We start from the raw sequence: 24,008 nt of genomic DNA, 5'->3' as shown, positions 1-24,008 counted from the left end.
ATTCTATTCACAAATTTTTAATTGAATTAAATTTAAATAACTAACAAATAAAAAGCTATATATTTAATGACAAATAATCTTTATTAAATAAATAAATAAATAAATGCTAGAAATTTAAAAGTAAATTTGTTTTTTTTTAAAATTCATAAGGGTGTTTATGTTATTAACTTTTAATATTTTTGGATTAATTTAAATAATTAAATAATAAATGTTATATTTAATGAAAAATAATCTTTAATACATAAATAAAAAATACTACAAATTTAAAGGTAAATTTATTATTTTTAAAAATTTATAAGAGTATTTATATCGTTTATTTTTATATATAGAGGATATATCAATCAAATTAAAAATATAAAAAAAATCAAATAATATCTAATAATTTAAAAAATTAAATATAATTTTTAATAGGATGAAATGTTATGCTATAACAGTGCAAAAAAAATTGGGGGGCCATGCCCCAGCCGGCCCCCTGGGCCACGCCCTGGTGCCGTATAATTCTGGCCTATTGTCGTTGTGGTAGACAGGCAACCAAACCGAGGGAAAAGAAGGCAAAGCGGTGGTTTTCCCGAGACAAGGTCAAGCTTTTCTTTTACCACGAGTTTTTCTTCTTGGCAAAGACCCGGTAGTTTCCGGAGATATGGTCAAGCTTTTCTGTTCCTTCGCGTTTTTCTCCTTGATACATTTATTGTCCTACTATTACATTTTGATTCAAAAGCTTTTGCCATAGGTCAATGTTTTACATGGTCCAGCTTTTCAGCTGCATAGGACCCCCTTGACCTTGATAACAGGTTACTTAATTAGGGGCTCCAAAGCCAAAACCCTTGATAATCAAATTTTCTGTCACTCCCCCTCCATTTGAATCCATCATTCTCTAGTCCTTCTGATCAAAGCATGGCTGATGCTCTTGTTTCAGCAGTCTTGCAGCAGCTAACAGCTGTTGTTTAGCAAGAAGTTGAAAGAGAGGTGACACTTGTTGCGGATGTGAGGAAAGAAGCCCAGAAGCTCAAGAACACTCTCCAGACTATCCAAGCAGTGCTGATGGATGCAGAGAAAAGGCAGGTGAAAGAGGAAGCTGTCAAGCTTTGGTTGGGCAAGCTTAAAACCATATCTTATGACATGGATGATTTGATAGATGAATGGAACACTTTCATTGTCAAATCTCAAATTGCAAAGAAGGCATGCTCCTTTATTCCCTCCCCATGCTTGTGTTTCAGTAAAATTGTTCTGCATCGTGACTTTGCTGTCGAGATAAAGGGTCTGAACAAAAGACTGCAAGTGATTGCCAAAGAAAAAGATATGTTCAGTTTTCATTTAATTAGGGGCAATTTTGAAGAATTTGAGCGACCAATCACTACTTCTTTTATTGATGTATCCGAGATTTGTGGTAGGGACCAGGATAAGAATACTATAATTAGTATGTTGCTGTCCGAAAACAGTCAAGGGCTCCGTATCATCTCTGTGATTGGAATGGGAGGTATTGGAAAAACAACTCTTGCCCAACTAGCCTACAATGACCGGAAGGTGAAAGCCTGCTTTGATAAAAGAATATGGGTGTGTGTCTCGGATCCTTTTGATGAGATTAGAATAGCCAAAGCGATTCTTGAAGCTTTAAACGAGGTTGCTCCCAATGTAGTTGAATTGGAGACTTTATTGCAGAAAATACATCGATCAATTGAGAGAAAGAAGTTTCTTCTTGTTTTGGATGATGTGTGGACTGAAGATTGCACAAAGTGGGAACCATTGAAACACTCCCTCAAATGTGGGTCACCAGGAAGCAAAATTTTGATCACCACACGTAAGGAGAATGTTGCATGTATCATGGGTAGCACGACTCTGTTCCCATTAGGGCAATTGTCCGAGGAGGAATGTTGGTTGTTGTTCAGTCAGATGGCATTTTTTGGAAGGACTAGTGAGGAATGCAAAGGTTTAAAGGACATTGGTAGGAAGATAGCAAACAAATGCAAAGGTTTGCCGCTTGCTGCAAAGGTTCTTGGGGGACTCTTACGCTTCAAAAAATCCAGAGAACAGTGGCAGAGTTTGTTGGACAGTGAGCTATGGGAACTTGAAGAGGCTGAAAAAGGTATTTTCCCTCCCTTGTTGTTGAGCTATTATGATTTGCCTCCAACCTTGAGGCAGTGCTTTTCCTATTGTGCCGTCTTTTTAAAAGATTCTGTGATAGAGAAAGATAAGTTGATCAAATTGTGGATGGCGCAAGGTTTCTTTAAGGGAATGCAACATAAAGAGATGGAGATCATTGGTCAGGAATGCTTTGATGACCTAGCCATGCGCTCCTTCTTTCAAGACTTTCAAAAAGATGAAAACAACAATAGCATAATGAAATGCAAAATGCATGATATAGTCCATGATTTTGCACTATTTTTGACAAAATATGAATGTTTAATGTTGGAAGCAGAAGTTGTGAAAGGGCCCAAGATAGACTCTTACAATGGAAAATGTTGTCATCTGGTAATGGTGCTTGAGAAGGAGAGCTCATTTCCTTCCTACATTGACAATGTGCAAAAATTGCGTAGCCTCTTAATCAAGTCATATAATAAAAATAGGTCAATTGAAGGAGCTTTGCCTAAGTTATTTGATCAACTGATGTGTTTAAGGACTCTGGATTTGAGTTGGTGTTTGATTAAAGAAATACCAAAACAGATAGGGAAATTGATACGCTTGAGGTACCTGAAGCTTAGTAATAACCATGATTTGCTAGAATTGCCAGAAACTTTGTGTGATTTATATAATCTACAAACCTTAGACCTCACACGTTGTAGAAGTCTTAGAACGCTCCCCTTTGGAATTGGAAGGCTTCTCAATTTGAGGCACCTTGATAATTGGGAGACTTTTAGATTGAGATTCATGCCTAAAGGAATGGAAAGATTAACAGGCCTTCGGACATTAAAAGAGTTGGCGGTGAGCGATGGCAGCAATGGCAGTGAAACATTTGCCCTTGGAGATTTGGCGAACTTGAGTTACCTTCGAGGGGATCTAAAGATAAGAGGATTAGGAAATGCAACAGATGTGACTGAGGGTAGGAAAGCAAAACTGTATGATAAGAAAGACCTCATTGGTTTGACACTAAATTTTGATTTAAATGGGAGAGTCTGCGGTGAAGACCTCATTCTGGAAGCATTGCAACCGCCTCCTCACTTGGAAAGATTAGAGATACGGTGCTTCAAAGGGCCCATCCTGTTCCCCAGTTGGCTGAACTCGTCAACGTTAGACAAGCTGAGGCGTCTCACTCTTGGTAATTGCAAAAACTGGGAGTATTTGCCTCCCCTGGGAACATTGCCTTCCTTGGAATCACTCGAAATATTAAACTCGAGCACAGTGAAAACTGTGGGAGTTGAATTTTTGGGGGTAGAAAGCGAGCACGAGCAAACATCTTCCCCTTCATCTTCATCACCTCTGATTGGCTTCCCCAATTTGAGATCACTTCGCTTTTCAGACATGAGAGAATGGGATGAGTGGAGTTATGAAATCCCATCTTCAAGCAGTGGAGTAATTGATATCACAATCATGCCACGTCTTCATTCCTTAGACATTCAGAGGTGCTGTCGGTTAAAGGCCTTGCCAAACCATCTTTACTGGGCGACAAGCCTACAGGAATTGAGCATTGCTTGGTGTCCTTCTCTTTCCGAACATTGCAGAAACGAGTGGCCTAACAACGCTCACATTCCTAACATCCGAATTAAAGGTGTAAATGTGCTAAGATATGGTCATTAAATTTTTTTGTCATTGTGTCATGTTTAAAATTGTTAAATTTTAAGAAAAATTAAAGCTGACAACCATCTTTCTTCTCACCAGAAAATTTTACATGTTCTGAGAGAGATTTGTTCGAGAAACTATGCCGTCCCAGCCATTGCATAAATTGCCCTAAGCATGCTGCATGCTAATATTTTATCTTTATTCGACATTGTTCTAACTGCGATTGCAATAGGTGCCAAATTACAAGGATGTAATAAATTGTAATCCTCTCATAGCTGCGAGTGAAGTGAAGCCAAATGGAATGTGATTCCCGTGGAGAAGAATTATTCAGAATTGCATCTTTATTCCCAATCAATTGCCTCGTGAAGATGGCATTTCACATGTTTCTTTTCCATAAGCTGACAATTTTTCATCATAAATTCAGAAATAGATAGGTTGTTTAGTCTCTCAAGTTAGGATAAGATGTATGATATTTGACAACTTAAGATAAGTGATTACAAATCGTGTATTTGAGATGATTTCAACAAATGATCACCGACAAGATTCGAACTTAAAATCTTTTTATCAAAAAAGATAAATCTTAACCAACTATTTTATTAACTTAGTACTAAGGGACCGTTCTGTTGTTTATTATGCTCCATTTGAGAATGACAATAGTCTTTAGCTAATTAAGGTGCTGTTTAATAAATTAAAAAAATTAAGTGCTGAAAAAGTAAGTATCGAATTTATAGTACTGAATTTTATAAACATTGAATTTGAATATTAATATTGTTTGGTAATGTTACTTAAATTTAAGTACTGAATTTAAACATATTATTTAATAACTATAAATATTGAGTTGTGAATACGATTCATTATATATATCTTTTACCTTATTATCATTATATTCCTTATTATATTTCGAATACAGTCAAATCTGTAATGACATATTTTCATAAGAAAATAATTATTCGATGTTAACAAAAAATGCAGCTATTAAATAAAAATACTATACTTCCAAAAAGAAAACAGCACAAAATGTTTTTAATATAATAAAAATAATTAAATTTAATTATAGGCACATCAACATTTGAAAAAAAAAAACAAAAAACTTGTAAACTTCAAATGAACAAAAAACAAAAAATCAAAAAGTAAAAATTAAATTACATTATTAATACATTTGGATTTGAATATTAATTCAGTTTCTTCGTGTAATCATATTTAAGAAATAACATACAATAAATTTAAAATTTAAATTTTAATATTTATAATTTTTTTATTTTTAAATTACCAATGCATTTAACAAATCCTAACTGTTAGTTCACGCAAAAATATTTAAGCTTTGTTTTAATTGAAATGTCATAGGCTCCAAATTTTTTTTCTAATTTAATTGTCAATTTTCATGAATTTCTATCTTTGTTTTTGATAATATGTGTAATTTATAGTTTTTTTTTAATCACTCTTTTTTGCTTCTATTTCTACAATTAAAAAAAAAAAAAGGGTGGATCACATACTAAATTTCGTGACTTAATCCCTTCACTTTTTTTGAAACATCATTAGCATATGCTAATGATGTTTTATTTCTAAATGAATAGATCATTTTTAAATAATCAAAATAGATGGTTTAAGATGAATTTATCACGCCATACTCTGATTCCATATTGGATTTTGTCGATATAGTTATGAAAATTAATGAATACAGTGACCATTTCAAATCTTGACTACAAAATTTTTTACAGGTTTTAGATTTTAAATTTTTAATTTGATTACTATTTTTTAAAAGTTTTTCTTGAATAGTTTTTTAACAATGATAATAACCGTAATATTATTTAACACTTATCGAACTAAAAATATTATAAATAAATAAACAAAATCTTCCTATTCAAAAGTAATAAAAAGTGAGCCACGTTGCGACGGCATACTCTTAGTAGCCGTTTTCATCTCAGCGCCTTCCGGTGTGATGTTAATAAGTTTATCATACTTTCGATTGAATTAAACGACGATTTTAATAATTTTAAATTAGTAAAAATTTTCCATTAATTTTTTAAATTATAATTGTAATAAATATTATTATTATTTTTAATTTCATCAAAATTTATCTTTCCGTCCATTCAAACGGAGGCTTTGTTTGTCTGTTTATGACAAAGGAGCCGAAACTTCCATCCCCTGTTTCAGTCCAACCACTACCATTTCTCTTTCTAGATGTCTATCCCATTCCTTCCCCATCCCAAGCAATTTCGCCAACCGTCAACGTCATTTTGTTCAGAAACTAACCATCTCTTTTGATCCTTCCTGATTCAGTGATTCTCAAGTATTTTTGTTCTCCTACCATGGCTGATGCACTTGTTTCTGCAGTCTCACAACAATTAGCTGCGGTCCTCTTTCAAGAAGCTGAATATGGGTTGAGACTTGTTGCAGGCGTTAATGAAGAAGAAGTCAAAAAGCTCGGCAGCACTCTTCAGATCATTCGAGCTGTCCTGGTGGATGCAGAGAAAAGACAACTAAAGGAGCAAGCTATTAAAGTTTGGCTGGATAAGGTTCAAAATGTTTCTTATGACATCGAGGACGTGTTGGATGAGTGGAAAATTGCAATTCTCAAATTGCAAATCGCGAGAGCTCAAAGCCCTTCAACTTCCTTCCTTCTAAGCAAGGTACGCTCGTGGATTCACTCTCCAAGCTATAGCATTACTCGAGCCATTCACCGTTATGATATTGCTGTTAAGATTAAAAAACTAAATCAAAGACTTCAATCAATTGCCAAAGAGAAAGATGATTATGCTTTCACAGTTGATCTGAATAGGAAGACTGATCTAGAACCGGAACGACCAATAACAACATCCTTTGTCGATGTATCTGACATACATGGCCGTGACAGAGATATAAATGTCTTGATAAACATGTTGCTGTGCAAGAACAACCATGAAGAAAGGGGAATCCCCATAATCTCTATAGTGGGGATGGGAGGGATTGGGAAAACAACTTTAGCCCAAATTGCTTACAACCATTATAAGGTGAAGGGTTATTTTAATAAGAGAATATGGGTGTGTGTTTCAAATCCTTTTGATGAAATGAGGACTGCGAAAGCTATTCTTGAAGCTTTAACAGGAGTTGTTTCAAACTTCACCGAGTTGAATACTTTGCTAGAGCAAATCCGTGAATCTATTGAGGGAGAGAGGTTCCTTCTTATCTTAGATGATGTGTGGGGTGAAGACGAGAGAAAGTGGCAATCATTGAAATACTCTCTTGACAATGGTTCCAGAGAAAGCAAAATCATGATGACCACACGGAAGGAAAATGTAGCTACTATCATGGGTTGCAGCACATTATTTCGTTTGGGGAAGTTATCCAAAGAAGAGTGTTGGTCCTTATTTAGTCGCCTAGCATTTTTTGGAAGGGAAGACAAACAGCGTGAGAATTTAGAAGACATTGGTAAGAAAATTGCAGATAAGTGCCAGGGCTTGCCACTTGCAGCAAAAACTCTAGGAGGTCTCTTACGTTTTAAGAGATCTAGAGAACAGTGGCAGAGAATCTTGGATAGTCGGTTATGGGAACTTGAGGAGGCTGAAAATGGTCTTTTTTCTCCCTTACTATTAAGCTATTATGATTTGCCATCACCATTAAGGCAGTGCTTCTCATACTGTTCCATTTTTCCAAAAGATTATATATTAGAGAAAGATTTATTGATCAAGTCGTGGATGGCTCAAGGTTTTCTTGGAGAGACGCAACATAAAGATATGGAGATCATTGGTGAAGAGTACTTTGATAACTTGGTGATACATTCTTTCTTTCAAGAGTTTGAAAAGGATGAAAATGAGGATAGCATAATCAGCTGCAAAATGCATGATATAGTGCATGATTTTGCTCAATACTTGAGAAGAATGAAAAGTTTTATGGTGGCAAGTAACAATGTTGAAGAGTTAAAAATGGACTCTTATCAGGAAAATGTTCATCATCTAACACTGATTCATGATGAAGCTGTTGCAATTCCCAATGCCATTTTTAATGTAAAAAAGTTGCGTAGCCTGCAACTTAATTTAAATGATAATTCTGCTGTTAGTGCATCACTGGCTAAATGGTTGGATCAGTTGACTTGTCTGAGGATACTAAGCTTCAAAGACATGGATTATGGAGTAAAAAGTTCAATTAAAGCAATTCCAAAGGAAATAGGAAAATTGATGCATTTGAGATATCTTAACTTAGAGGGGAACAGTGAGTTAGAAAGATTGCCTGATAGTCTGTGTGATTTGTGTTACTTGCAAACTCTGAACATCAGGTCTTGTAAAAATCTTATGAAATTGCCCCATGGAATTGGAAAGCTAGTCAACCTGAGACATCTTCAAAATGCTGGTACAGATAGATGCAGATTCATGCCAAAAGGAATGCGAAGATTAACGTCTCTGCAGACATTGGATGAGTTTGTGGTAAGCCGTGGTGATGTTGAGAGTAAATCATGTAGCCTCGGAGATTTGGGAAACTTAACCCATCTTCGAGGGGACCTTGAGATCAGAGGATTGGCAAATGTGGCAGAACCAAGTGGGGCAAAGAAAGCACAGCTTTGGACAAAGAGTGGCCTCCATGGGTTGCGTCTAAAATTTGATCCCCAAGATATACAGCAGATCAAAACTGAGGATGAAAAGTTTGTACTAGAAGCCTTGCAACCTCCTCCGCACCTAGAAACTTTGGGTATGTTCCACTGTAGAGGTCCCGTTGCTTTCCCTAGTTGGATGACATCGTTGACTATGCTGAAGAGGGTTCAACTACAGAATTGTCTCAACTGGAAAAGCTTGCCTCCCCTGGGGAAGCTGCAGTCCCTTGAATCTTTAGAGATAGAGGTTATGAATGAAGTAAAAAAAGTGGGAGACGAATTTTTGGGAGTAGAAAGAGAAGATGGACAAACATCTTCTTCTTCATCACCTTCTTCATCTGTTAATAATAAGATTGCCTTCCCCATGTTGAAAAAGCTCAAATTTTATTACATGAAAGAGTGGGAAGAGTGGGAATATCCAAACCTGTGGACAAGCAGAGGAGAAGACTCTGTTACAATTATGCCCCGTCTTCACTCATTAACAGTACACTATTGCCTAAAGTTGAAGGCGTTGCCAAGCCACCTTCTTCATAATACAATGCTGCAAGAACTGCATGTCAGAGGTTGCCCTGTTCTCGGAGAACGTTTTAAAAAGGGGAGTGGGGAGGATTGGCCTTCTATCTCCCACATCCCTACCATCCAAATTGACGATCAATTGGTGCTCGGCCAAGACCTGGGGTTCTCTTGTTAGTCATAAGTTGTGGTGGTGCAATCTATCCTCAGGTATTTCTACTTTTATTTGGTTAGTGTTATCATTGCTCAAACTTACAATACATTCAGCCATATCTGTGTCTATAATTTTCCTCATTTAGATCGTTGGTGAGTTTTAATACTAGATCTGCAATAATCTCTTTTAGATTGGTTCTGTCTTCTTGTGAACTTGCAATCATAGTCTTTAGAATTCATTCATCAACTTCTTTTTATTATTATTTTTTCTATTTTATTGGGTGAGCAAATTTTCCAGTTACTAAAAGTGGAATTTTGGATGGTCATATACTAGATATGAATGAGAAATTGCCAACCCAATGCCATGTCTAACAGCTTTCTTTTGATGGAACATTTTGTCATATATATACATTTTGCTTTATATTTGATTTCAAAGTATATGAAGACAAAAATTTCCATCATTCCATGCATCACAACACTTTCTGGTACCTGATGTCCATGCATGGAAGACGTTCGTAATCGGGTAAATGAGTTTCAATTTTTAAAGCATTTGAGTTTTGATTGCTGCTTACAGGGACCTGAATTGGATTCAAGGCATCCATTTTTCTCTGTCTCTATGACTGAAGTGTTCGGTGATGAGAAAAACTCAGAAATATGGGTCGCCATGGCCAAGAATCACAAGGACTCTATCATAATATGTTCATTTCTAAGAAATTCTGCTTGAAACTACTTGATAGCTAGATTGAAAGGAAATACGGACAATATTACCTGAAGAGCAGATATCTCATCTCATCATGTCAGCCTTCGCAGGGTCCATCTTATGAACTTCTCGATCTCAGTTGTATCACCCACCCGGCTTTCTTTCTCTTCTTCTAGGTGGTGCTTTTCAACATCAAAGCACCAAATGTGTACATATGCTATGTAATTTTCTCAAAATTTTGTACGTTGCTTTCTTTGCTCTGCTGCTAATTAATGGGCTTTCAACAATTGTCAAGGACAAATACAAGACATACGTAGCAAGCATTTGCCTTTATACTTGTGATTGACTGATAAAGCGAGGAACTGAAAAAAAATACTCTACATCAGAAATCTCTGTCTTGCTTTGGAGAAAACAATAGTTCTATTGAATATCCTACCTTAAGCTGATTTTGATTCTTTGGCCAATCTTACTAATATAATTCTATACATCCAAGTCGTTCTTTCTACTCACTGTGCTTCTGGTAGGTATCCTCTCTAAAACTTGTGAAATTTTGCTTCTGCCTATTTACTAGACTGCCAGCCTCATGAAACAACCATTCTCTTTTTGTCTTTGTGATGCTATTGATTGTAGACAACATAAAGCATTCATTTTTAGCTAGTGATAGTTGCAGCATCAAGCTGCTTCATTCAGTACCATTTGAGATTCAATTAGAATCTGCGAACCTTGAATATTATCGAAAGAAGTACCCTGCTATTCAGGCAGCAATTAAGCAGGTTTAGAAATATTATCTCTTTTGAATTAACCATAGTGCAGGTGGTAATCTGTATAATAATTTAAACATCAGTATATAAGCAATCCTATGTAAACCTATAGCTGCAAAATTTTCTTTCTGCTTCTTTTTGTCGAGAGGCTAACTTACTTCTCTTACATATCATAACAGAGCTTGCTGCTACCGAAAAGTATGGTGGAATAGTTTATTTCCTCATGGGGGACCTTTTTTTTGTACCCTGGACTTGCATGGAGCATCCAACTCTTCCAGGGGATATGCTTAGCACCAATAAAGTTAAAGACAAATAAGGACCACTGGTCCTCAAGGATTTCCAGTAACATATTGTTGACATCACATTTGGGTATAGTGTTATTGAATGACAGTTTCATCATCAGTGTGAATTATGTATTTGTTTTTACAAGAATCGATAAAATTCAATCGCTTTAATGTCCAAATCCAAAAACCATGTACGTAAGGATTGTGTCAATTGTTTGATTTAAAAAAAAAAAAAAAACTTTTGTGTCTGTTTTATGTTAATGGATTCAGTAGTTAAGCAAAAGTTGCGACCTATGACTATGATGTTGATATTATTGCAACTTCTTGGAAATGAAGCTCATCTTGACCAGGCTGAAAGAACCTAGTATGGTTCGGGTTGTCCGAATCCATACCTAAGAAAGAAGCTGCATTGAGGCTCAAGAAATTCTCTATACCAAAAGTGTTGAAGAGGAGTAGGAAACTTCCTCTGTTACATGTGGACAAGTGCAGTTGAATTGTGGCCAATAATCATGTAGTCGGTACCAGAAGGCAAAGACCGGTTCGTTTCCCGAAGGTTGACCAAGGTCAGTGTTTTGCATGGTCAAGCTTTTCTGTTCCTTCACGTTTTTCTTTTTGGTACAATTTTGTTTCTTACTCTTAAATTTCGATTCAAAAGCTTTCACCATAGGTCAGTGTTTTGCATGGTCAAGCAACCTTTAAAACAGGTTGCTTAATCGACTTTAAATTCTCCATCAGAATTTAGGAACCCTCTCCTCCCTCTCTATCTCTTCAGCATAAATCATAATTCAATCAAATTGCGGTCTTAATAAAACAAAAAATTCAAATATTAAGTCTTTTGGTTGTATGATGGGAAAGAATTTTATTACACTTGCATTTTATAATTGTAGTTTTAAAATAACAATCATAAAATGATATGTATGATGCCATACAAATTATATCATCAAACCTTCGAATGAAAGTAAAAAAAAAAAAAAAAGCTATTAATAATATTAAATTAAAAATTATATGTAATAAATAAAAATTTTTAATTATTTAGTATTTATAAAATTAATAAATTATTAATAAATTATTTTTATATAAAATAATATTTTTTATTTTTATCATTTATGTAATTATATATTTTTGATTGACTCATATTAATTATATAATAATAAATTTTATTTACTTATTAATTTATCATATAATAATTAAATGTTATTTATTTATTAATTCATAATATAATAATAAATTTTATTAATTTATATAATAATAAAATTTTGTTTATTATAAATTAAAAAATATTTTATAATTTTTAAATAAAAAACAAAATAAAAAATAAATTACAGGAAAAAAATTGTGGGGAGGTTTTTAACCGGGGCTAAAACCCATGGATCCAAACGCACCCATGGGTGCGATTGTATAGATTGATACAATCGCGAAAAATATATGCCTTTTTTGGTTCAACAATAAAGCTTTGGCGTTGACCCCAAGCATAACGATATCTCCTCTTTCGATCCTGTCTGTTCTCAAGTATTTGCTCTCTCTACAATGGTCGATGCGCTTGTTTCTGGAGTCTTAGACCGACTGGCCTCGATCGGCTGTCAAGTAGCTGAAAACGGGGTGAGACTTGTTGTCGGTGTAGACGAAGAAGTCAGGAAGATCGGCCGCACTCTTCAGATCATCCGAGCTGTCCTTATAGACGCAGAGAAAAGACAAGTGAAGGAGCAAGCTGTTAAACTTTGGCTCGATAAGCTTCACAACGTAGCTTATGATATTGAAGACGTGTTGGATGAGTGGAGCACTGCAATTCTCAAATCGAAAACCGAGGAATATGAAAGCTCTTCATCTTCGACTTCCTTGGTAAGTCCGATTCAACCCTCAAGCATTTCTATTCCACGACTTTTTCGACGTCTTGATAATGCTGTTTGGCTTCAACGCACAAGCATTTCTATTCCACGACTTGTTCGACGTTGTGATATTGCTGTCAAGATTCAAGAGCTAAATGAAAGGCTTCAAGCCATTGCAAAAGAGAAAGATGATTATGCTTTCATCGTTAGTCTAACTGGGAACAATGATCTAGAGTCTGAACGACCAAAAACTACATGCTTTGTTGATGTATCGGAAATACGTGGTCGAGATAAAGATAAATGCACCCTTATAAGCATTTTGCTAAGTGAAAACAATCCTGAAGTAAGGGGAATCCCTCTGATCTCTATAGTGGGGATGGGAGGAATAGGAAAAACAACTTTAGCCCAAATGGTTTACAACCAGAGTGAGGTAAATGCCTATTTTCAAAAGAAAATATGGGTTTGTGTTTCAGATCCTTTTGATGAGATGAGGGTTGCAAAAGCAATTCTTGAATCTCTAACGAGTGTTGCCTGGAGTTTAAGTGAGTTGAATACTGTGCTAGAGAAAATCCATGAATCTATTGCCGGAAAAAAGTTCCTTCTTGTTCTAGATGATGTGTGGACTGAGGATGAGAGGAAGTGGCAATCTTTGAAATGCTGTCTTAACAGTGGTTCCCAAGGAAGCAAAATCTTGGTGACCACACGTAAGGAGAATGTTGCTAGTATCATGGGCTGCACCAAATTATTCCATTTGGGGAAGTTATCCGAAGAAGAATGTTGGTCCTTGTTTAGTCACATAGCACTTTCTCGAAGGAATGACAGAGAGCGTAAGATTTTGGCAGACATTGGTAAGAAGATCTCAGATAAGTGTAAGGGTTTGCCACTTGCAGCAAAAACATTAGGAAGTCTCTTACGTTTCAAAAGATCTAGAGAACAATGGCAAAGAATCTTGGATAGTCACATGTGGGAGCTTGATGAGGCTGAAAATGGTCTTTTTTCTCCCTTACTATTGAGCTATTATGATTTGCCATCCTCATTAAGGCAATGCTTCTCTTATTGTGCCGTTTTTCCTAAAGATCATAAGATAGAGAAAGATTTGCTGATCAAGTTATGGATGGCTCAAGGTTTTCTTGGAGACATGGAAGGAAATGAGATGGAGATTGTAGGTGAAGAGTATTTTGATAACTTGGCAATGCGTTCTTTCTTTCAAGAGTTTGAAAAAGATGAAGATGATGATAGCATAGTTCGATGCAAAATGCATGATATAGTGCATGAATTTGCTCAGCTTTTGAGAAAAAATGAATGTTTTGCGCTATCAGGCAATGATATTGAAGAGCAAAGAGCTGACTGTATTCATGAAAATGCTCGTCATTTAACATTGATTCTTGATGATGAACATTTCGCAATTCCAAATCCCCTTTGCAATATTAAAAGGCTACGCAGCCTCCTAGTTGATTCAAGTCATTGTAACTTATCAACTTTAAATGCATCTTTTCCGCAATTATTTCATCAGTTGACTTGTCTGAGGATGCTAGACTTGAGCAACAATAGATGTCGACTGCAAAGTTCAATTAAAAAACTTCCAATGGAAATAGGAAAATTGATATATTTGAGATACTTTAGTGTGGAGGGAAATAAAGGGTTGGAATATTTGCCTGAGTCATTGTGTGACCTGTGTAACTTACAAACTCTAAACATCAGGTTGTGCTCAGGTCTTAGAAGATTGCCTTATGGAATTGGAGGGCTAGTCAACTTGAGACATCTTCAAAATGCAGAAACATATGGATGCGGAACCATGGCAAGTGGAATTGGAAGATTAACACGACTGCAGACATTGGAAGAACTTGTACTGGGTGAAGCATTCAGCGGATTGTGTGAACCATTCACCGGATTGGGTGAACCATTATTGGGTGAAGCATTCAACCTTAGAGATTTGGGATACTTGGCCCATCTACGAGGGAATCTTAAGATAATAGGATTGGGGGAAGTGATTAAACAGAATGTGCCAATGGTACGAAGATTGGGAAACGAGAGTCTAGGAAATAAGGCAGAGGAAGCAGGACTTCGAAATAAGACTGGCCTCCGGAATTTGACTCTATCGTTTAATTCCAATTCCAAAAATAGAAGAATTACTGATGAAGCATTTCTTCGTGAAGCATTTCTTCTTGAAGCATTTCTTCTTGAAGCCTTACAACCACCTCCGTACCTGGAATCTTTGAACATTAATCGCATGAATGGTCCAACCGTGTTCCCCAGTTGGATGACATCATTGACTATGCTGAAGAGGGTTATATTATGGGCTTGTTTCTTTTGGGAAACCTTGCCTCCCATGTGGAAGTTGCCTTTCCTGGAACATCTAGAGATATGGGAAATGAAGAAAGTGAAAAAAGTGGGCCAAGAATTTATGGGAGCAGACAAAGAAGAAGGACAAACATCTTCTTCTTCATTATCATCTGTTAATAATAATATTGCCTTCCCTAATTTGAAACATCTCAAATTTCAAGTTATGGAAGAGTGGGAAGAGTGGGAATATGGAAACCTACCAACAATCATGCCAAGTCTTTGTTCCTTGAAAATCAATAGTTGCCTCAAGTTAAAGTCGCTGCCACGCCTTCTTCTCCAGAAGACAACTCTGCAAGTATTGGATATCTTCGATTGCCCAATTCTGAGAGAACGTTGTTCAAGAAATGGGAGAGGGGAGGACTGGCCATACATCTCTCACATCCCAACCATCACAATTGATGGTGAAGACGTGCGAAGAGACAGCTGAACTCTTCTCAGCTTCAGAGCATTACATGGTATTCTTCTTTTGTTTATTATTGATAATTCCCATCAGCCATTATCATTATTCATTGCGTTTCTCCAAATCAGTCCCTGTTTCCTAATTCTAATTACCTATTAGATATATTATATCATTTTACTGTCTGTAATATCCCATGAAAATTTTCAAGCATTTGAATCCAAACCTAGCTAATTGTATGGTAAAAGTACGAAGATTTAGAGAACACCATTCATGCATCACAAGATCAATGCTTTCAGGAAAAGTAAGTTAACGCATATAACATAACATTCAAAATTAGATTAACCAATTTGAGTTTTAAGTACTTATAAGTATTGAAGCCATGTTTTCAAACTTTTTGCCCTAGGAACCTGCGTCGGGATTTCAAGGTACTCCATTTCTCTTCTCTTGGTCACTTTAGTGTTTCATGGTGATGAAGACTTGGATATGTGGATCACTCATCACTGCCAAGAAAGAGGAAAATTGTAGTATGTGGCGTATTGATCTCTTTCACAGATTGCTCTTGAGAGTACAAGATTGAGAAGCTGCAGAGAAATATCATTAATTTGACAAATCTTCTGTAAACTTACTTTTTTTTTTAATAAATGCTATGTAAACTTGCAGAGAAGCTGATTATGTATTCCTATTTCCTAGATTCCTAATTTTATATAGGTATTTTAGAATTTCCTGATCTAAGCCGGAAGGCCAGAGGGCAAAATACATTTCCCATTTTTCCCTTGACAATAAAAACCTGATGTGAGATACAATAACAGTCCAGGAATAGCACTATTATTTAAGGAGTATATCTAATATCTATCTCACAGTATAAACATTAAATTCAATCCATTGTAACCTGATAAATTCAATAAAATCATGCCAGATTAGATCAGGATCTAATAATCTATACATGCAAAAATGCCTTGAACAGCGGTGTTTTGAATGACTGGACTGTAAACTCACGGTAAATCATTTCTGTAACAGACAGACATATGCATTAATTAGAACTCCAACTATAATCTTGGTAGGCAACCCTAGTCAGTACCCTAAAACTTTGGATGCCAATCCTAATAAAGGATCCAAAGCACTTGGAGCAAATTTCCTTGCAAAAAGATAGCAAACTGTAGATGGCTGGCTATTATAGATGCACAATTGACCTTCAAAAATTTTTTTAAAGAAACCTTCTGTTATATCAGCCTTTCCAAATGTGGCTGGATGAGCACCACCCCTTGACCAGTCTGTCCATGTAAGAGTCCTGTTTCCCAAGAGATGAGGCAGTTGGATGCTCAGCATCGTAGGAAAATAGTGCTCATCCACATAACAAGCTGGCTGGCAGAACTCCTTAAACTTAGGATAATAGGTGGTGTCCTCAATTATATTAATTGCAAGCCTCCTGTTAACTTCAAACCATTGAGACCCTTTGCGCCATTGGCTAAGTTTGACCTCCGGTTCCATGCGTGGATCGTAGCGTCCTCTCCCATAAGGTCCAGGTTCATCAAATGAACCCATAAAGCTGTGTTTTGATCTTGATATATAGCGATAGATTATGCTGAAATTGTGCAGAGGTATGCAGGACTCAGACAAGAGAATAAACCATTCATTGGAGATATCCAGCAATGCATTAGCAATGAGTCTTCTCTCAGCCTCGCACATACTCATCTTTCCCCATTCCACCATCTGCAAAGAATAAAAAAGAAAACCAAATAATTTAATCGAGCATATTCCAAAAGCAACTTGCAATATTATGCTTAGAGAATTTCCTTAGTTGAAAAAACATGTCTATTGTTCTTTTGATGTGTTAGCGTTTAAAAATACATTAAAAAGTAGATCAAGCTTATGCAGATACAAGTTCTAAAGATAAAAGAAAAGAAAAATATCTACAAAAAAAAGAAAAAGAAAATATCATACAAGAAAGTTAGCAAGTGATAGTACAAAGCATAAAATACAGCCATATTTTAAATGAAATGTCCAACCGGTTGTGTAAAGCATAGACCGGAAGCATATTTTATATGACAAGTGCATTTCTCATGGGTATTTTTCGTACTTTGACATCCTAGTTGGAGTGCAACAGCCACTACTACCCCCTTTATTCCTCGAAGAGTCCAAATTTACAGTCATAAGAATCAACCACCCAAAAAAGGGTTCTCAGTTCTCAGGTGTTGTAAGAGCAAACTGATAAATAGATGAACATCCAAATTCTACACACATCATACTATAGTCTGCCAAAATTTCAAAATATAAAAATTGTATCTTATTATAAGATCGTAAAAATAGCGCAAACGATCAATAAAATAAATGAAGGCAATCAAGAAGAAAGAATATATAGGCAAAGATTTGTCTCACATATAAAGCCAGCAACAAGTTTTTTACAGGCTCCAAGATGCATACAAGATATATCTATTCCAATTTTAAAGAGACTTGTAATAACAAATTTTCAAGAAACAGAAATAATGGAGCAGTGAGATGACAAATAAACAACAGGTATAATAGGGAAGAATAATCTATAGATGTTGCAGAGCAAAACTTAGGCATGTATTCATTCGCCTGAGAAGTAACCCAAAGTTAAGGAAAAAGATGTCTATTCATTCGCCCATTTATTTCCACTCACTTGAAAGACTTTCTTTTTCATGGTATCATATGTCATCAGTTCTTTTCCACTAAAATGACACTTCAGCTTTTAATCTGGTAATATAATTATCGCCAACTGATCATATAGAGGCGTATTTTAAATTCTGATATCTCTTCTTTGCATGCAATTAACAGCTTTCTCCGCTTAACTACAATGTAAAATTTAGAACGTCATATCTTGATTGCCAATTATGCTTGTCGAGCTGCTCTACTGGAACCAAGCAATGACTGTACAAATTGTACATAACTAAACATGAAGATCTAGGGAAAATAAAATTATTAGAAACAGAAATCTTAGTACTACAATATGATAACAAATAACAAAGAAATTATCTGCATGAAGTACCCATGCACTTTCTAGTGCCAAGTGTTATACACATCAAAAGTGGTTTAGAAGTTTCATTCCCCCTGAAGACAACGAAATCAGTGTCCACCTTGTACCTGTGGTCACAAGTTAAGAGGCAACCTAGTAAGGTGCTAAAAGAAATTGCACCAGATTCTATTCTGTGATACAATATACTATCTGGATAATAAAGGACAGGTAAAATTGAAAGATCAATTGTTAGAAAGGTCATGTTGATTGCTTATTATCAGGCAAAACCCTACAACATGAAATGATCTAAAGAAAGCTACAGTTCTTTCTGGATACCACCGGTAAGGGAAAGGTTACAACTTACAAGTAGCAATTTCATTCCACTAAAAGTACAGGAAAGTCAATTAATGAAATTTCCACAATAGAAATAAAAGAACAACTTAAGAATCCAGCAGCTTCTAACTATATACATCCAAAGGAAAAGTCTGCCTCAAAGCCACATCAAACTTATATATAAGCAAATATCTACTATAGCCATGGTACTTTGAACTGCTTTCCTTGTTATTACTTTTAAGCAATCAAAATTATTAAAGCTTAACATAAAAGAAAGTAGGAAATTGTTTACTCCAAAAATAGAGTAGGAACTTGCCAAATGACAAGAGTTATAAGTTTGAGCCAGATATCTAAGCAATGGCTATATACATTTTGTATGGAAATGTGGGACAAAGAAGATAAACCTTTACTATTTGAATAATAGGACAAAAGGAAAATGATCAACAATCAGTCAAGATGAAATTTTGATCAGCATCCATTCCAAAAAGTTAAATGACTTCCTTGAAGTTAGTAATTTTGGCATACATGTCAGATAAGTGTGCTTCATTTATCAGCACCATATTAATTCACATAATCCAGAAATAACAGAACAAGCCTCAAGTGCACCTACCTCTACAAACAACACTCGAAAGCTCGGTGAACACAAACAAGAAAGAGATGGCAGCACCAAAGCACAATTACTTTTAATAGCTTTCTAGCCTAAACAAACTCTGTTTTTCATGCTGCTTATATCAGTAAACTACATGACTCAATAATATATGGCGTCCTTTAGAAATCTGTAGAAAGTAATTCATAAATAACATGACTCTTTGATAAACTAACATGGATAAACATAAACATTAATTTGTTAACAACAAATTAAATAGGAGAATGAACCAAGATTTCAACAAATACAAGCTCAAGAAATTTATGTTAAAAAGTAATTCCCATATTTAAACAAAAAAAAGAGAAAAAAGTCACCCCATAACATATGTGAGAAAAAAATGAAAGGTTGCCTAGTACCTGACTTGGGATTTGTCTCCTGTAGAAAGGAGATGATGGTGGATAGCCAGCAATGTAAGATGGCAGTGCATGGACATATATAGAGTAATGCCCTTCTTGCCCCTTGAAGAATCTGTCCCAAAGAGGAGCCAGTGGCAATGGCCCCTTTGTCAAGAACATGAAGGCAATCTTGGGGACTCTCTTAAAAGGATATTCCTTGATTTGAGGAACAAACGAAGCTCTCCAGAATAGTTCTGTGTCATTCATAGTATGCATCAAGTTTGATGGAGGCCTAATCAAACTTTCTATGCTATTAACCTCTTCATACCATGGCCGAATAGTTGATGGTGCTACAGTAGCTATCTGCTGGACCACAAAAAACCGTACTGAATACATACTGATGATAGATAATCCAACGCCCAGGACCAAAAGCAACACACAAAATAGAAGGAGTCTCAAAGGCAAAGCCCTGGAGAGGTTCGTTCTGATTGCAGAAGCCGGGTCCTTACCTTCCTCCATTGCCAACACCCTTGACTGCGTCATAACTTAATCCCTCAATTAAAATCAGCTTTCTGGGTTTGTATTTCCTCTAAAACCAAACCAAGAAGCACCCTTTTAGGATCGAAACCTTTATCCCAAAGCCGAAACTTTGAAACGCATCTTATATAGAAATGAATGAGATCACTGCTATCAATAAGCAAAGTAAATCACTTTTTGCCAACTGAGTATTTGTAAAACAAGAAGGAAAATAAGTATGGCAAGAGAGGAAGAAAATTTCGAGGGAATCAATGACCTTCCAATGATCTCGGGTGAAATAAACGCTACATGTAAAAATGATGATGATGAGATTTACAGATAGAAAAGAAGGGAAGAATTATTGTTACCATATGTTTGGGATGTGTTTTTTTATACACAAGGTTGAACTTAATAGGAGAAACGTTTTGAATAACAAGATGGATCAGTTCAAACTTTCCCTTAAATTCTTGAATTTCACCAGCTTTTATTGAATGTTAGCAATTAATGTTTTTGGTGAATAGAAACAGAGAGACAGTGAGACTTATGGGTCTTTCCTTTATGTGATTTCTCTATGCATGGAATGTTTTTTGTAATTTTTCGTTTTTACCAAGAAGTTGAAACTGTTAAGTAACTAAACAGCAAAAGACAAAAAAGAGAGAGAAATGAGAAGTGGGGATGGAGAAACCTCGCCTTTGGGATCTAGTAGAATTTGTCTGTTGCTTTGAGTTTAGATACAATATTGTCTTTTGATTGTACCTTGGGCTGCCATTTCCGCTGGTGATGTGGGGACTTCGTGCAGCTACGTAGATTGTGCTTAGAAGATGAAATAGAACTCCTGGTTAGTCTCAAACTCTTTAGCCTATTATCTCGCTAAACCTTAACAGATTTCTCAGACTAGATTTTCATGAATGGAATTTTGGTTTAAAATGGATTTTTACAAGATGATAAATGTTGCTACCCTTCTTTTTTAAAAATCTTTAAAAGGTGCCATTTTGGAGGAGATGAAGAAGAGCAAGGTATAAAGATTGATGGACAAGGAATAAGTTTCAACTTTATAAAGCTGGGAATGATTCGGATACGGGAGATTTCCACAGGAAACAAAGCATGGCGACAAGAAAGATCGGAAACGCATGCTGCAGAGCCAAGGCCGAAGTTAAGAGAGGCCCATTATGTTCAGACCTTTGTGGCTAACCACACGAACCATGAGAATGGTTGTCTGTTACATGGCTCTAAAATGGAAGAGAAAGGAGGATCCTGATGTGTGTTATATTTTTTGGGTTTGACTGATTGAGGATTATCACCCCTAGCGATCAAAAAGGAAATGTTAGTCAATTGGATTTGCAAACCTGCTCCTATGAAGAAAAAGTTCTTCGAACCCACCTTCAGCAATAAACCAGATAGAAAGTCAAAAACACCTGTAGTTGGGACCAACTTAACCATCTCAATTTATCAAACATCTACATTCCATATCAGTCGTTGAAATTCAGAGACCCTCGAATTTCAAAAACAATTTGTCTAATGATAATCCAGAACAATTTCGATAAAAGAACATGAAGGACACGATATTAGGAAGGGCACGATATTAGGGCTCTTAGTAATATTTTAAATCAAGACATACCAGTATTTAGTTTCCTTAAACCGAAAAAAGGCTCCAAAGTAATTCAGAACAATATAATGCTAAAGAAGCCATAAAAATTTCAATATAATGTTCCCATCAAGCTTTCAAACATCCTATTATGCAGGACTCCAACAAGTCCAACCTCACTTCTCTGAAGAGTTGGGTCCACGCTTCTTCCCAAAGCCAACAACTGCACACAGCAAACCAACACACTGTCCATTACGGTGCTCAAGATATGCAAAAATGCAGGATGAAACACAACTGTACAGCTTCTTCTACCATGCAATTCTCAGAGGAAGTTAAGAAGATGAATAAATAAGATATCATGTAGGTATGATGCACATAGACCTGACAATTCCTAGTAAAGATAAAACAACTAACAAAGTGAAGGCACCATATCCACCCTATCTAAGATGAATTTCATTCATGATAATAGGTTGAGCAGAAAACAAATAATGAAGGTCGAATGGCAGTTGAATTCAAAAGGAAATGAGTTTAGCGGACACACAAAATTACACTAATCGTTGGAACAAGAAAGCAGCACAATCATCATTGAAATGATTCACTGCAATAAGAGCTAATCAAAACGGGACTTTCTGAATACACTGATCGAAACCATTATCAAGAACTTAGCCATTGAAGATAATGTAAGCTATTCAATGAATTCATAAACTGATATATCCGTGGCGACATCACATTTCGTTTTAAAATATTACTCCATATATTAACATCTCAATTGTGAAACAAAGTTCAAAATCAATTAACAACACAATTCCAACATTGTAATGACCACATAGTATAACAGAATAAAAATAATCAACTGTCTTCATCCTAATAACCAGAATTTTCAAAAATGGGTTTATAAATTACTGCTTCTTTTTACTCAAGAAATATTGTTTTCCAAAAATAGTAGTAATAGAGATGAGCTAACCAGCGGTGACGAAACGGCGATTGTACTGCATCCGCTTATAGGCGCGACCCCTAGGCTTCTTCTTCTTGTCTTGCTTGGCCACCTTTGGAGTCTGCCCTCTCACCTTACCGGCACGCGCTAAAGACCCGTGAACCTTACCTGCACGTTAATCACCGTCAAAGACCAAACAACACTAAAATCAAACGAAATTAAAAAAAAAAAAAATTGGCGCAAAAATTATACCGAAGTTTAGGGTTTACCCATTTGTAAGTGTCCTTGCTTCTCTGGTCACAGTCGGTGAGAGAGGATGGGAGTTTTGGGGTGGATATAGGGTTAGGGCTTTTGATCCGGAATCTGGGTATATATCAGAGAACAAAATTGAACCCGTTTTCTTGACCGGTGGAAAACGAGTTTGACTGCTACACAGTAGTCCGCAGCCCCTGAAACAAATTGAGTTGGGCGTTTTATAATCCATAATCCTTTTTAATTGAAAAACTTGGCCCAACCCCTATTTTCTTTTTTCTTTTTTTTGGGCTTGGCCGATAACTTAATATTTTTTGGTACCTCAATTTGCTAATCTAAGATTATTTAGTTTGAATTTTTAATAATAATAATAATAATACCATAAGAGTCAATGCATAGAATGAGTGGCTTGATTCAGCTGGTTAGTGTAACTATCTCTATAAAAGGACAGTAACATGTTTGAATTTTAAATTAATCTCAATATTTGTAAACTTTTTTTTTATAGTTTTAGATTGTAATTTTTTTTTTTTAAAGTGAATGTATAAAATTACAAAATATATGATTTATAATAAATAAAGTTACTTGAAATTTCATTTCATTTTATTTTTATTTATTAAAAAGATTAATTATGGATTAATTTAATAAAAATGAGCAATTTGATAAATCCTAGCAATTTATCTTATTTTAATTTTTTAAAAGATATATATTTTTTACATGTGATATTGAAAGATGAAATTTTAAATTCTAATCATGTCGTTTTTGAGTGAAATATACTTAAAATTTTGTGTAAAATTAAAGAAAGGGAAAAAAAAAAGGTTATTTTGCGTCATCTTTTCTTAAGTGTCTAAAGTTGTAATCGAGTCGAGTCGATACAGGGAAAAATTTGAATTTGAGTTCGACTTTCAACTCGTGACTTGATACTCGACTCGAACTCGATCGAATTTTATTTTTTTAGCTCGAACTCGATTCATGATCGAAATTGAACTACTAGAGCTCGTTTGATTAAGTTTGATTAATATGTAAAAATAAACTCGATTCTTAAACTCGACAAGAGTTCAATTATTTATGCTCGAACTTGAACTCGAATTTGAAATATTTTATTAATTAAAATAATAAAAAATATTTAAATATAAAAACTCGATTAGACTGTGAGCTATTCGAATCAGGTATAAAAA

At 35.5% G+C, this 24,008-nt stretch overlaps 5 protein-coding genes across 8 annotated transcripts; 3 read left to right on the top strand and 2 right to left on the bottom strand.

Moving 5' to 3' along the window:
* The first annotated feature begins 531 nt into the window (after positions 1 to 531).
* On the top strand, positions 532 to 4,277 carry LOC149511256 (putative disease resistance protein RGA1). Its single transcript, XM_089755682.1, has 2 exons — positions 532 to 3,703; positions 3,814 to 4,277. Exons 1-2 carry the CDS (start codon positions 1,042 to 1,044, stop codon positions 3,900 to 3,902), a joined length of 2,751 nt encoding a protein of 916 aa, XP_089611808.1. The 5' UTR covers positions 532 to 1,041; the 3' UTR covers positions 3,903 to 4,277.
* A 1,558-nt stretch (positions 4,278 to 5,835) lies between these two features.
* LOC111274167 (disease resistance protein RGA2-like) lies at positions 5,836 to 11,642 on the top strand. Of its 2 annotated transcripts, XR_016334265.1 has the most exons (3): positions 5,836 to 9,001; positions 9,519 to 10,164; positions 10,585 to 11,519. XR_016334265.1 is itself a non-coding variant. In XM_089755704.1 (2 exons), exon 1 carries the CDS (start codon positions 6,024 to 6,026, stop codon positions 8,967 to 8,969), a length of 2,946 nt encoding a protein of 981 aa, XP_089611830.1. In that variant the 5' UTR covers positions 5,836 to 6,023; the 3' UTR covers positions 8,970 to 9,001; positions 9,519 to 11,642. The 2 variants fall into 2 exon arrangements, 1 of the variants encoding a protein (XP_089611830.1); XM_089755704.1 differs by having other exon boundaries at positions 9,519 to 11,642.
* A 374-nt stretch (positions 11,643 to 12,016) lies between these two features.
* Positions 12,017 to 15,961, top strand: LOC111274591 (putative disease resistance RPP13-like protein 1). The gene is made up of 2 exons (XM_022859345.2): positions 12,017 to 15,313; positions 15,662 to 15,961. Exon 1 carries the CDS (start codon positions 12,217 to 12,219, stop codon positions 15,283 to 15,285), a length of 3,069 nt encoding a protein of 1,022 aa, XP_022715080.2. The 5' UTR covers positions 12,017 to 12,216; the 3' UTR covers positions 15,286 to 15,313; positions 15,662 to 15,961.
* A 194-nt stretch (positions 15,962 to 16,155) lies between these two features.
* Positions 16,156 to 21,481, bottom strand: LOC111274592 (glycosyltransferase BC10-like). Of its 3 annotated transcripts, XM_089755044.1 has the most exons (4): positions 20,753 to 21,481; positions 20,056 to 20,135; positions 19,568 to 19,909; positions 16,156 to 16,968 (listed from the first exon to the last, which is right to left on the bottom strand). In XM_089755044.1, exons 3-4 carry the CDS (start codon positions 19,820 to 19,822, stop codon positions 16,330 to 16,332), a joined length of 894 nt encoding a protein of 297 aa, XP_089611170.1. In that variant the 5' UTR covers positions 19,823 to 19,909; positions 20,056 to 20,135; positions 20,753 to 21,481; the 3' UTR covers positions 16,156 to 16,329. The 3 variants fall into 3 exon arrangements, with proteins under 3 accessions (XP_089611170.1, XP_089611168.1, XP_089611169.1); XM_089755042.1 differs by having other exon boundaries at positions 19,568 to 20,230; XM_089755043.1 differs by having other exon boundaries at positions 19,568 to 20,135.
* Positions 21,482 to 21,627: 146 nt separating this feature from the next.
* Positions 21,628 to 23,026, bottom strand: LOC111274166 (small ribosomal subunit protein eS30z/eS30y/eS30x). Its single transcript, XM_089755045.1, has 3 exons — positions 22,851 to 23,026; positions 22,612 to 22,749; positions 21,628 to 21,870 (listed from the first exon to the last, which is right to left on the bottom strand). The coding sequence occupies exons 1-3, from the start codon at positions 22,852 to 22,854 to the stop codon at positions 21,824 to 21,826; spliced, it is 189 nt and encodes a 62-aa protein (XP_089611171.1). The 5' UTR covers positions 22,855 to 23,026; the 3' UTR covers positions 21,628 to 21,823.
* Between the last annotated feature and the right edge of the window lie 982 nt (positions 23,027 to 24,008).

The sequence above is a fragment of the Durio zibethinus genome, chromosome 26 (genome assembly GCF_047325235.1).
Source record: "Durio zibethinus cultivar Kanyao isolate XHJ-2024 chromosome 26, ASM4732523v1, whole genome shotgun sequence".
NCBI classification, from domain to species: Eukaryota; Viridiplantae; Streptophyta; class Magnoliopsida; order Malvales; family Malvaceae; genus Durio; species Durio zibethinus.
The sequence above is the reverse complement of the archived record's forward strand: the minus strand, read 5'-3'. Positions and strand labels throughout refer to the sequence as shown.

Bases quoted from the DNA above. Each gene is read 5' to 3' on its own strand.
- LOC149511256 (XM_089755682.1), top strand. From the start codon at position 1,042: ATGGATGCAGAGAAAAGGCAGGTGAAAGAGGAAGCTGTCAAGCTTTGG. The intron at 3,704-3,813 runs GTGTAAATGTGC...TCTTCTCACCAG, and splicing joins TCCTAACATCCGAATTAAAG to AAAATTTTACATGTTCTGAG.
- LOC111274167 (XM_089755704.1), top strand. From the start codon at position 6,024: ATGGCTGATGCACTTGTTTCTGCAGTCTCACAACAATTAGCTGCGGTC.
- LOC111274591 (XM_022859345.2), top strand. From the start codon at position 12,217: ATGGTCGATGCGCTTGTTTCTGGAGTCTTAGACCGACTGGCCTCGATC.
- LOC111274592 (XM_089755042.1), bottom strand. From the start codon at position 20,089: ATGACGCAGTCAAGGGTGTTGGCAATGGAGGAAGGTAAGGACCCGGCT. The intron at 16,969-19,567 runs GTACTAGGCAAC...TATTCTTTGCAG, and splicing joins GGAGACAAATCCCAAGTCAG to ATGGTGGAATGGGGAAAGAT.
- LOC111274166 (XM_089755045.1), bottom strand. The intron at 21,871-22,611 runs GTTAGCTCATCT...TGCTGTGTGCAG, and splicing joins TCGCCGTTTCGTCACCGCTG to TTGTTGGCTTTGGGAAGAAG.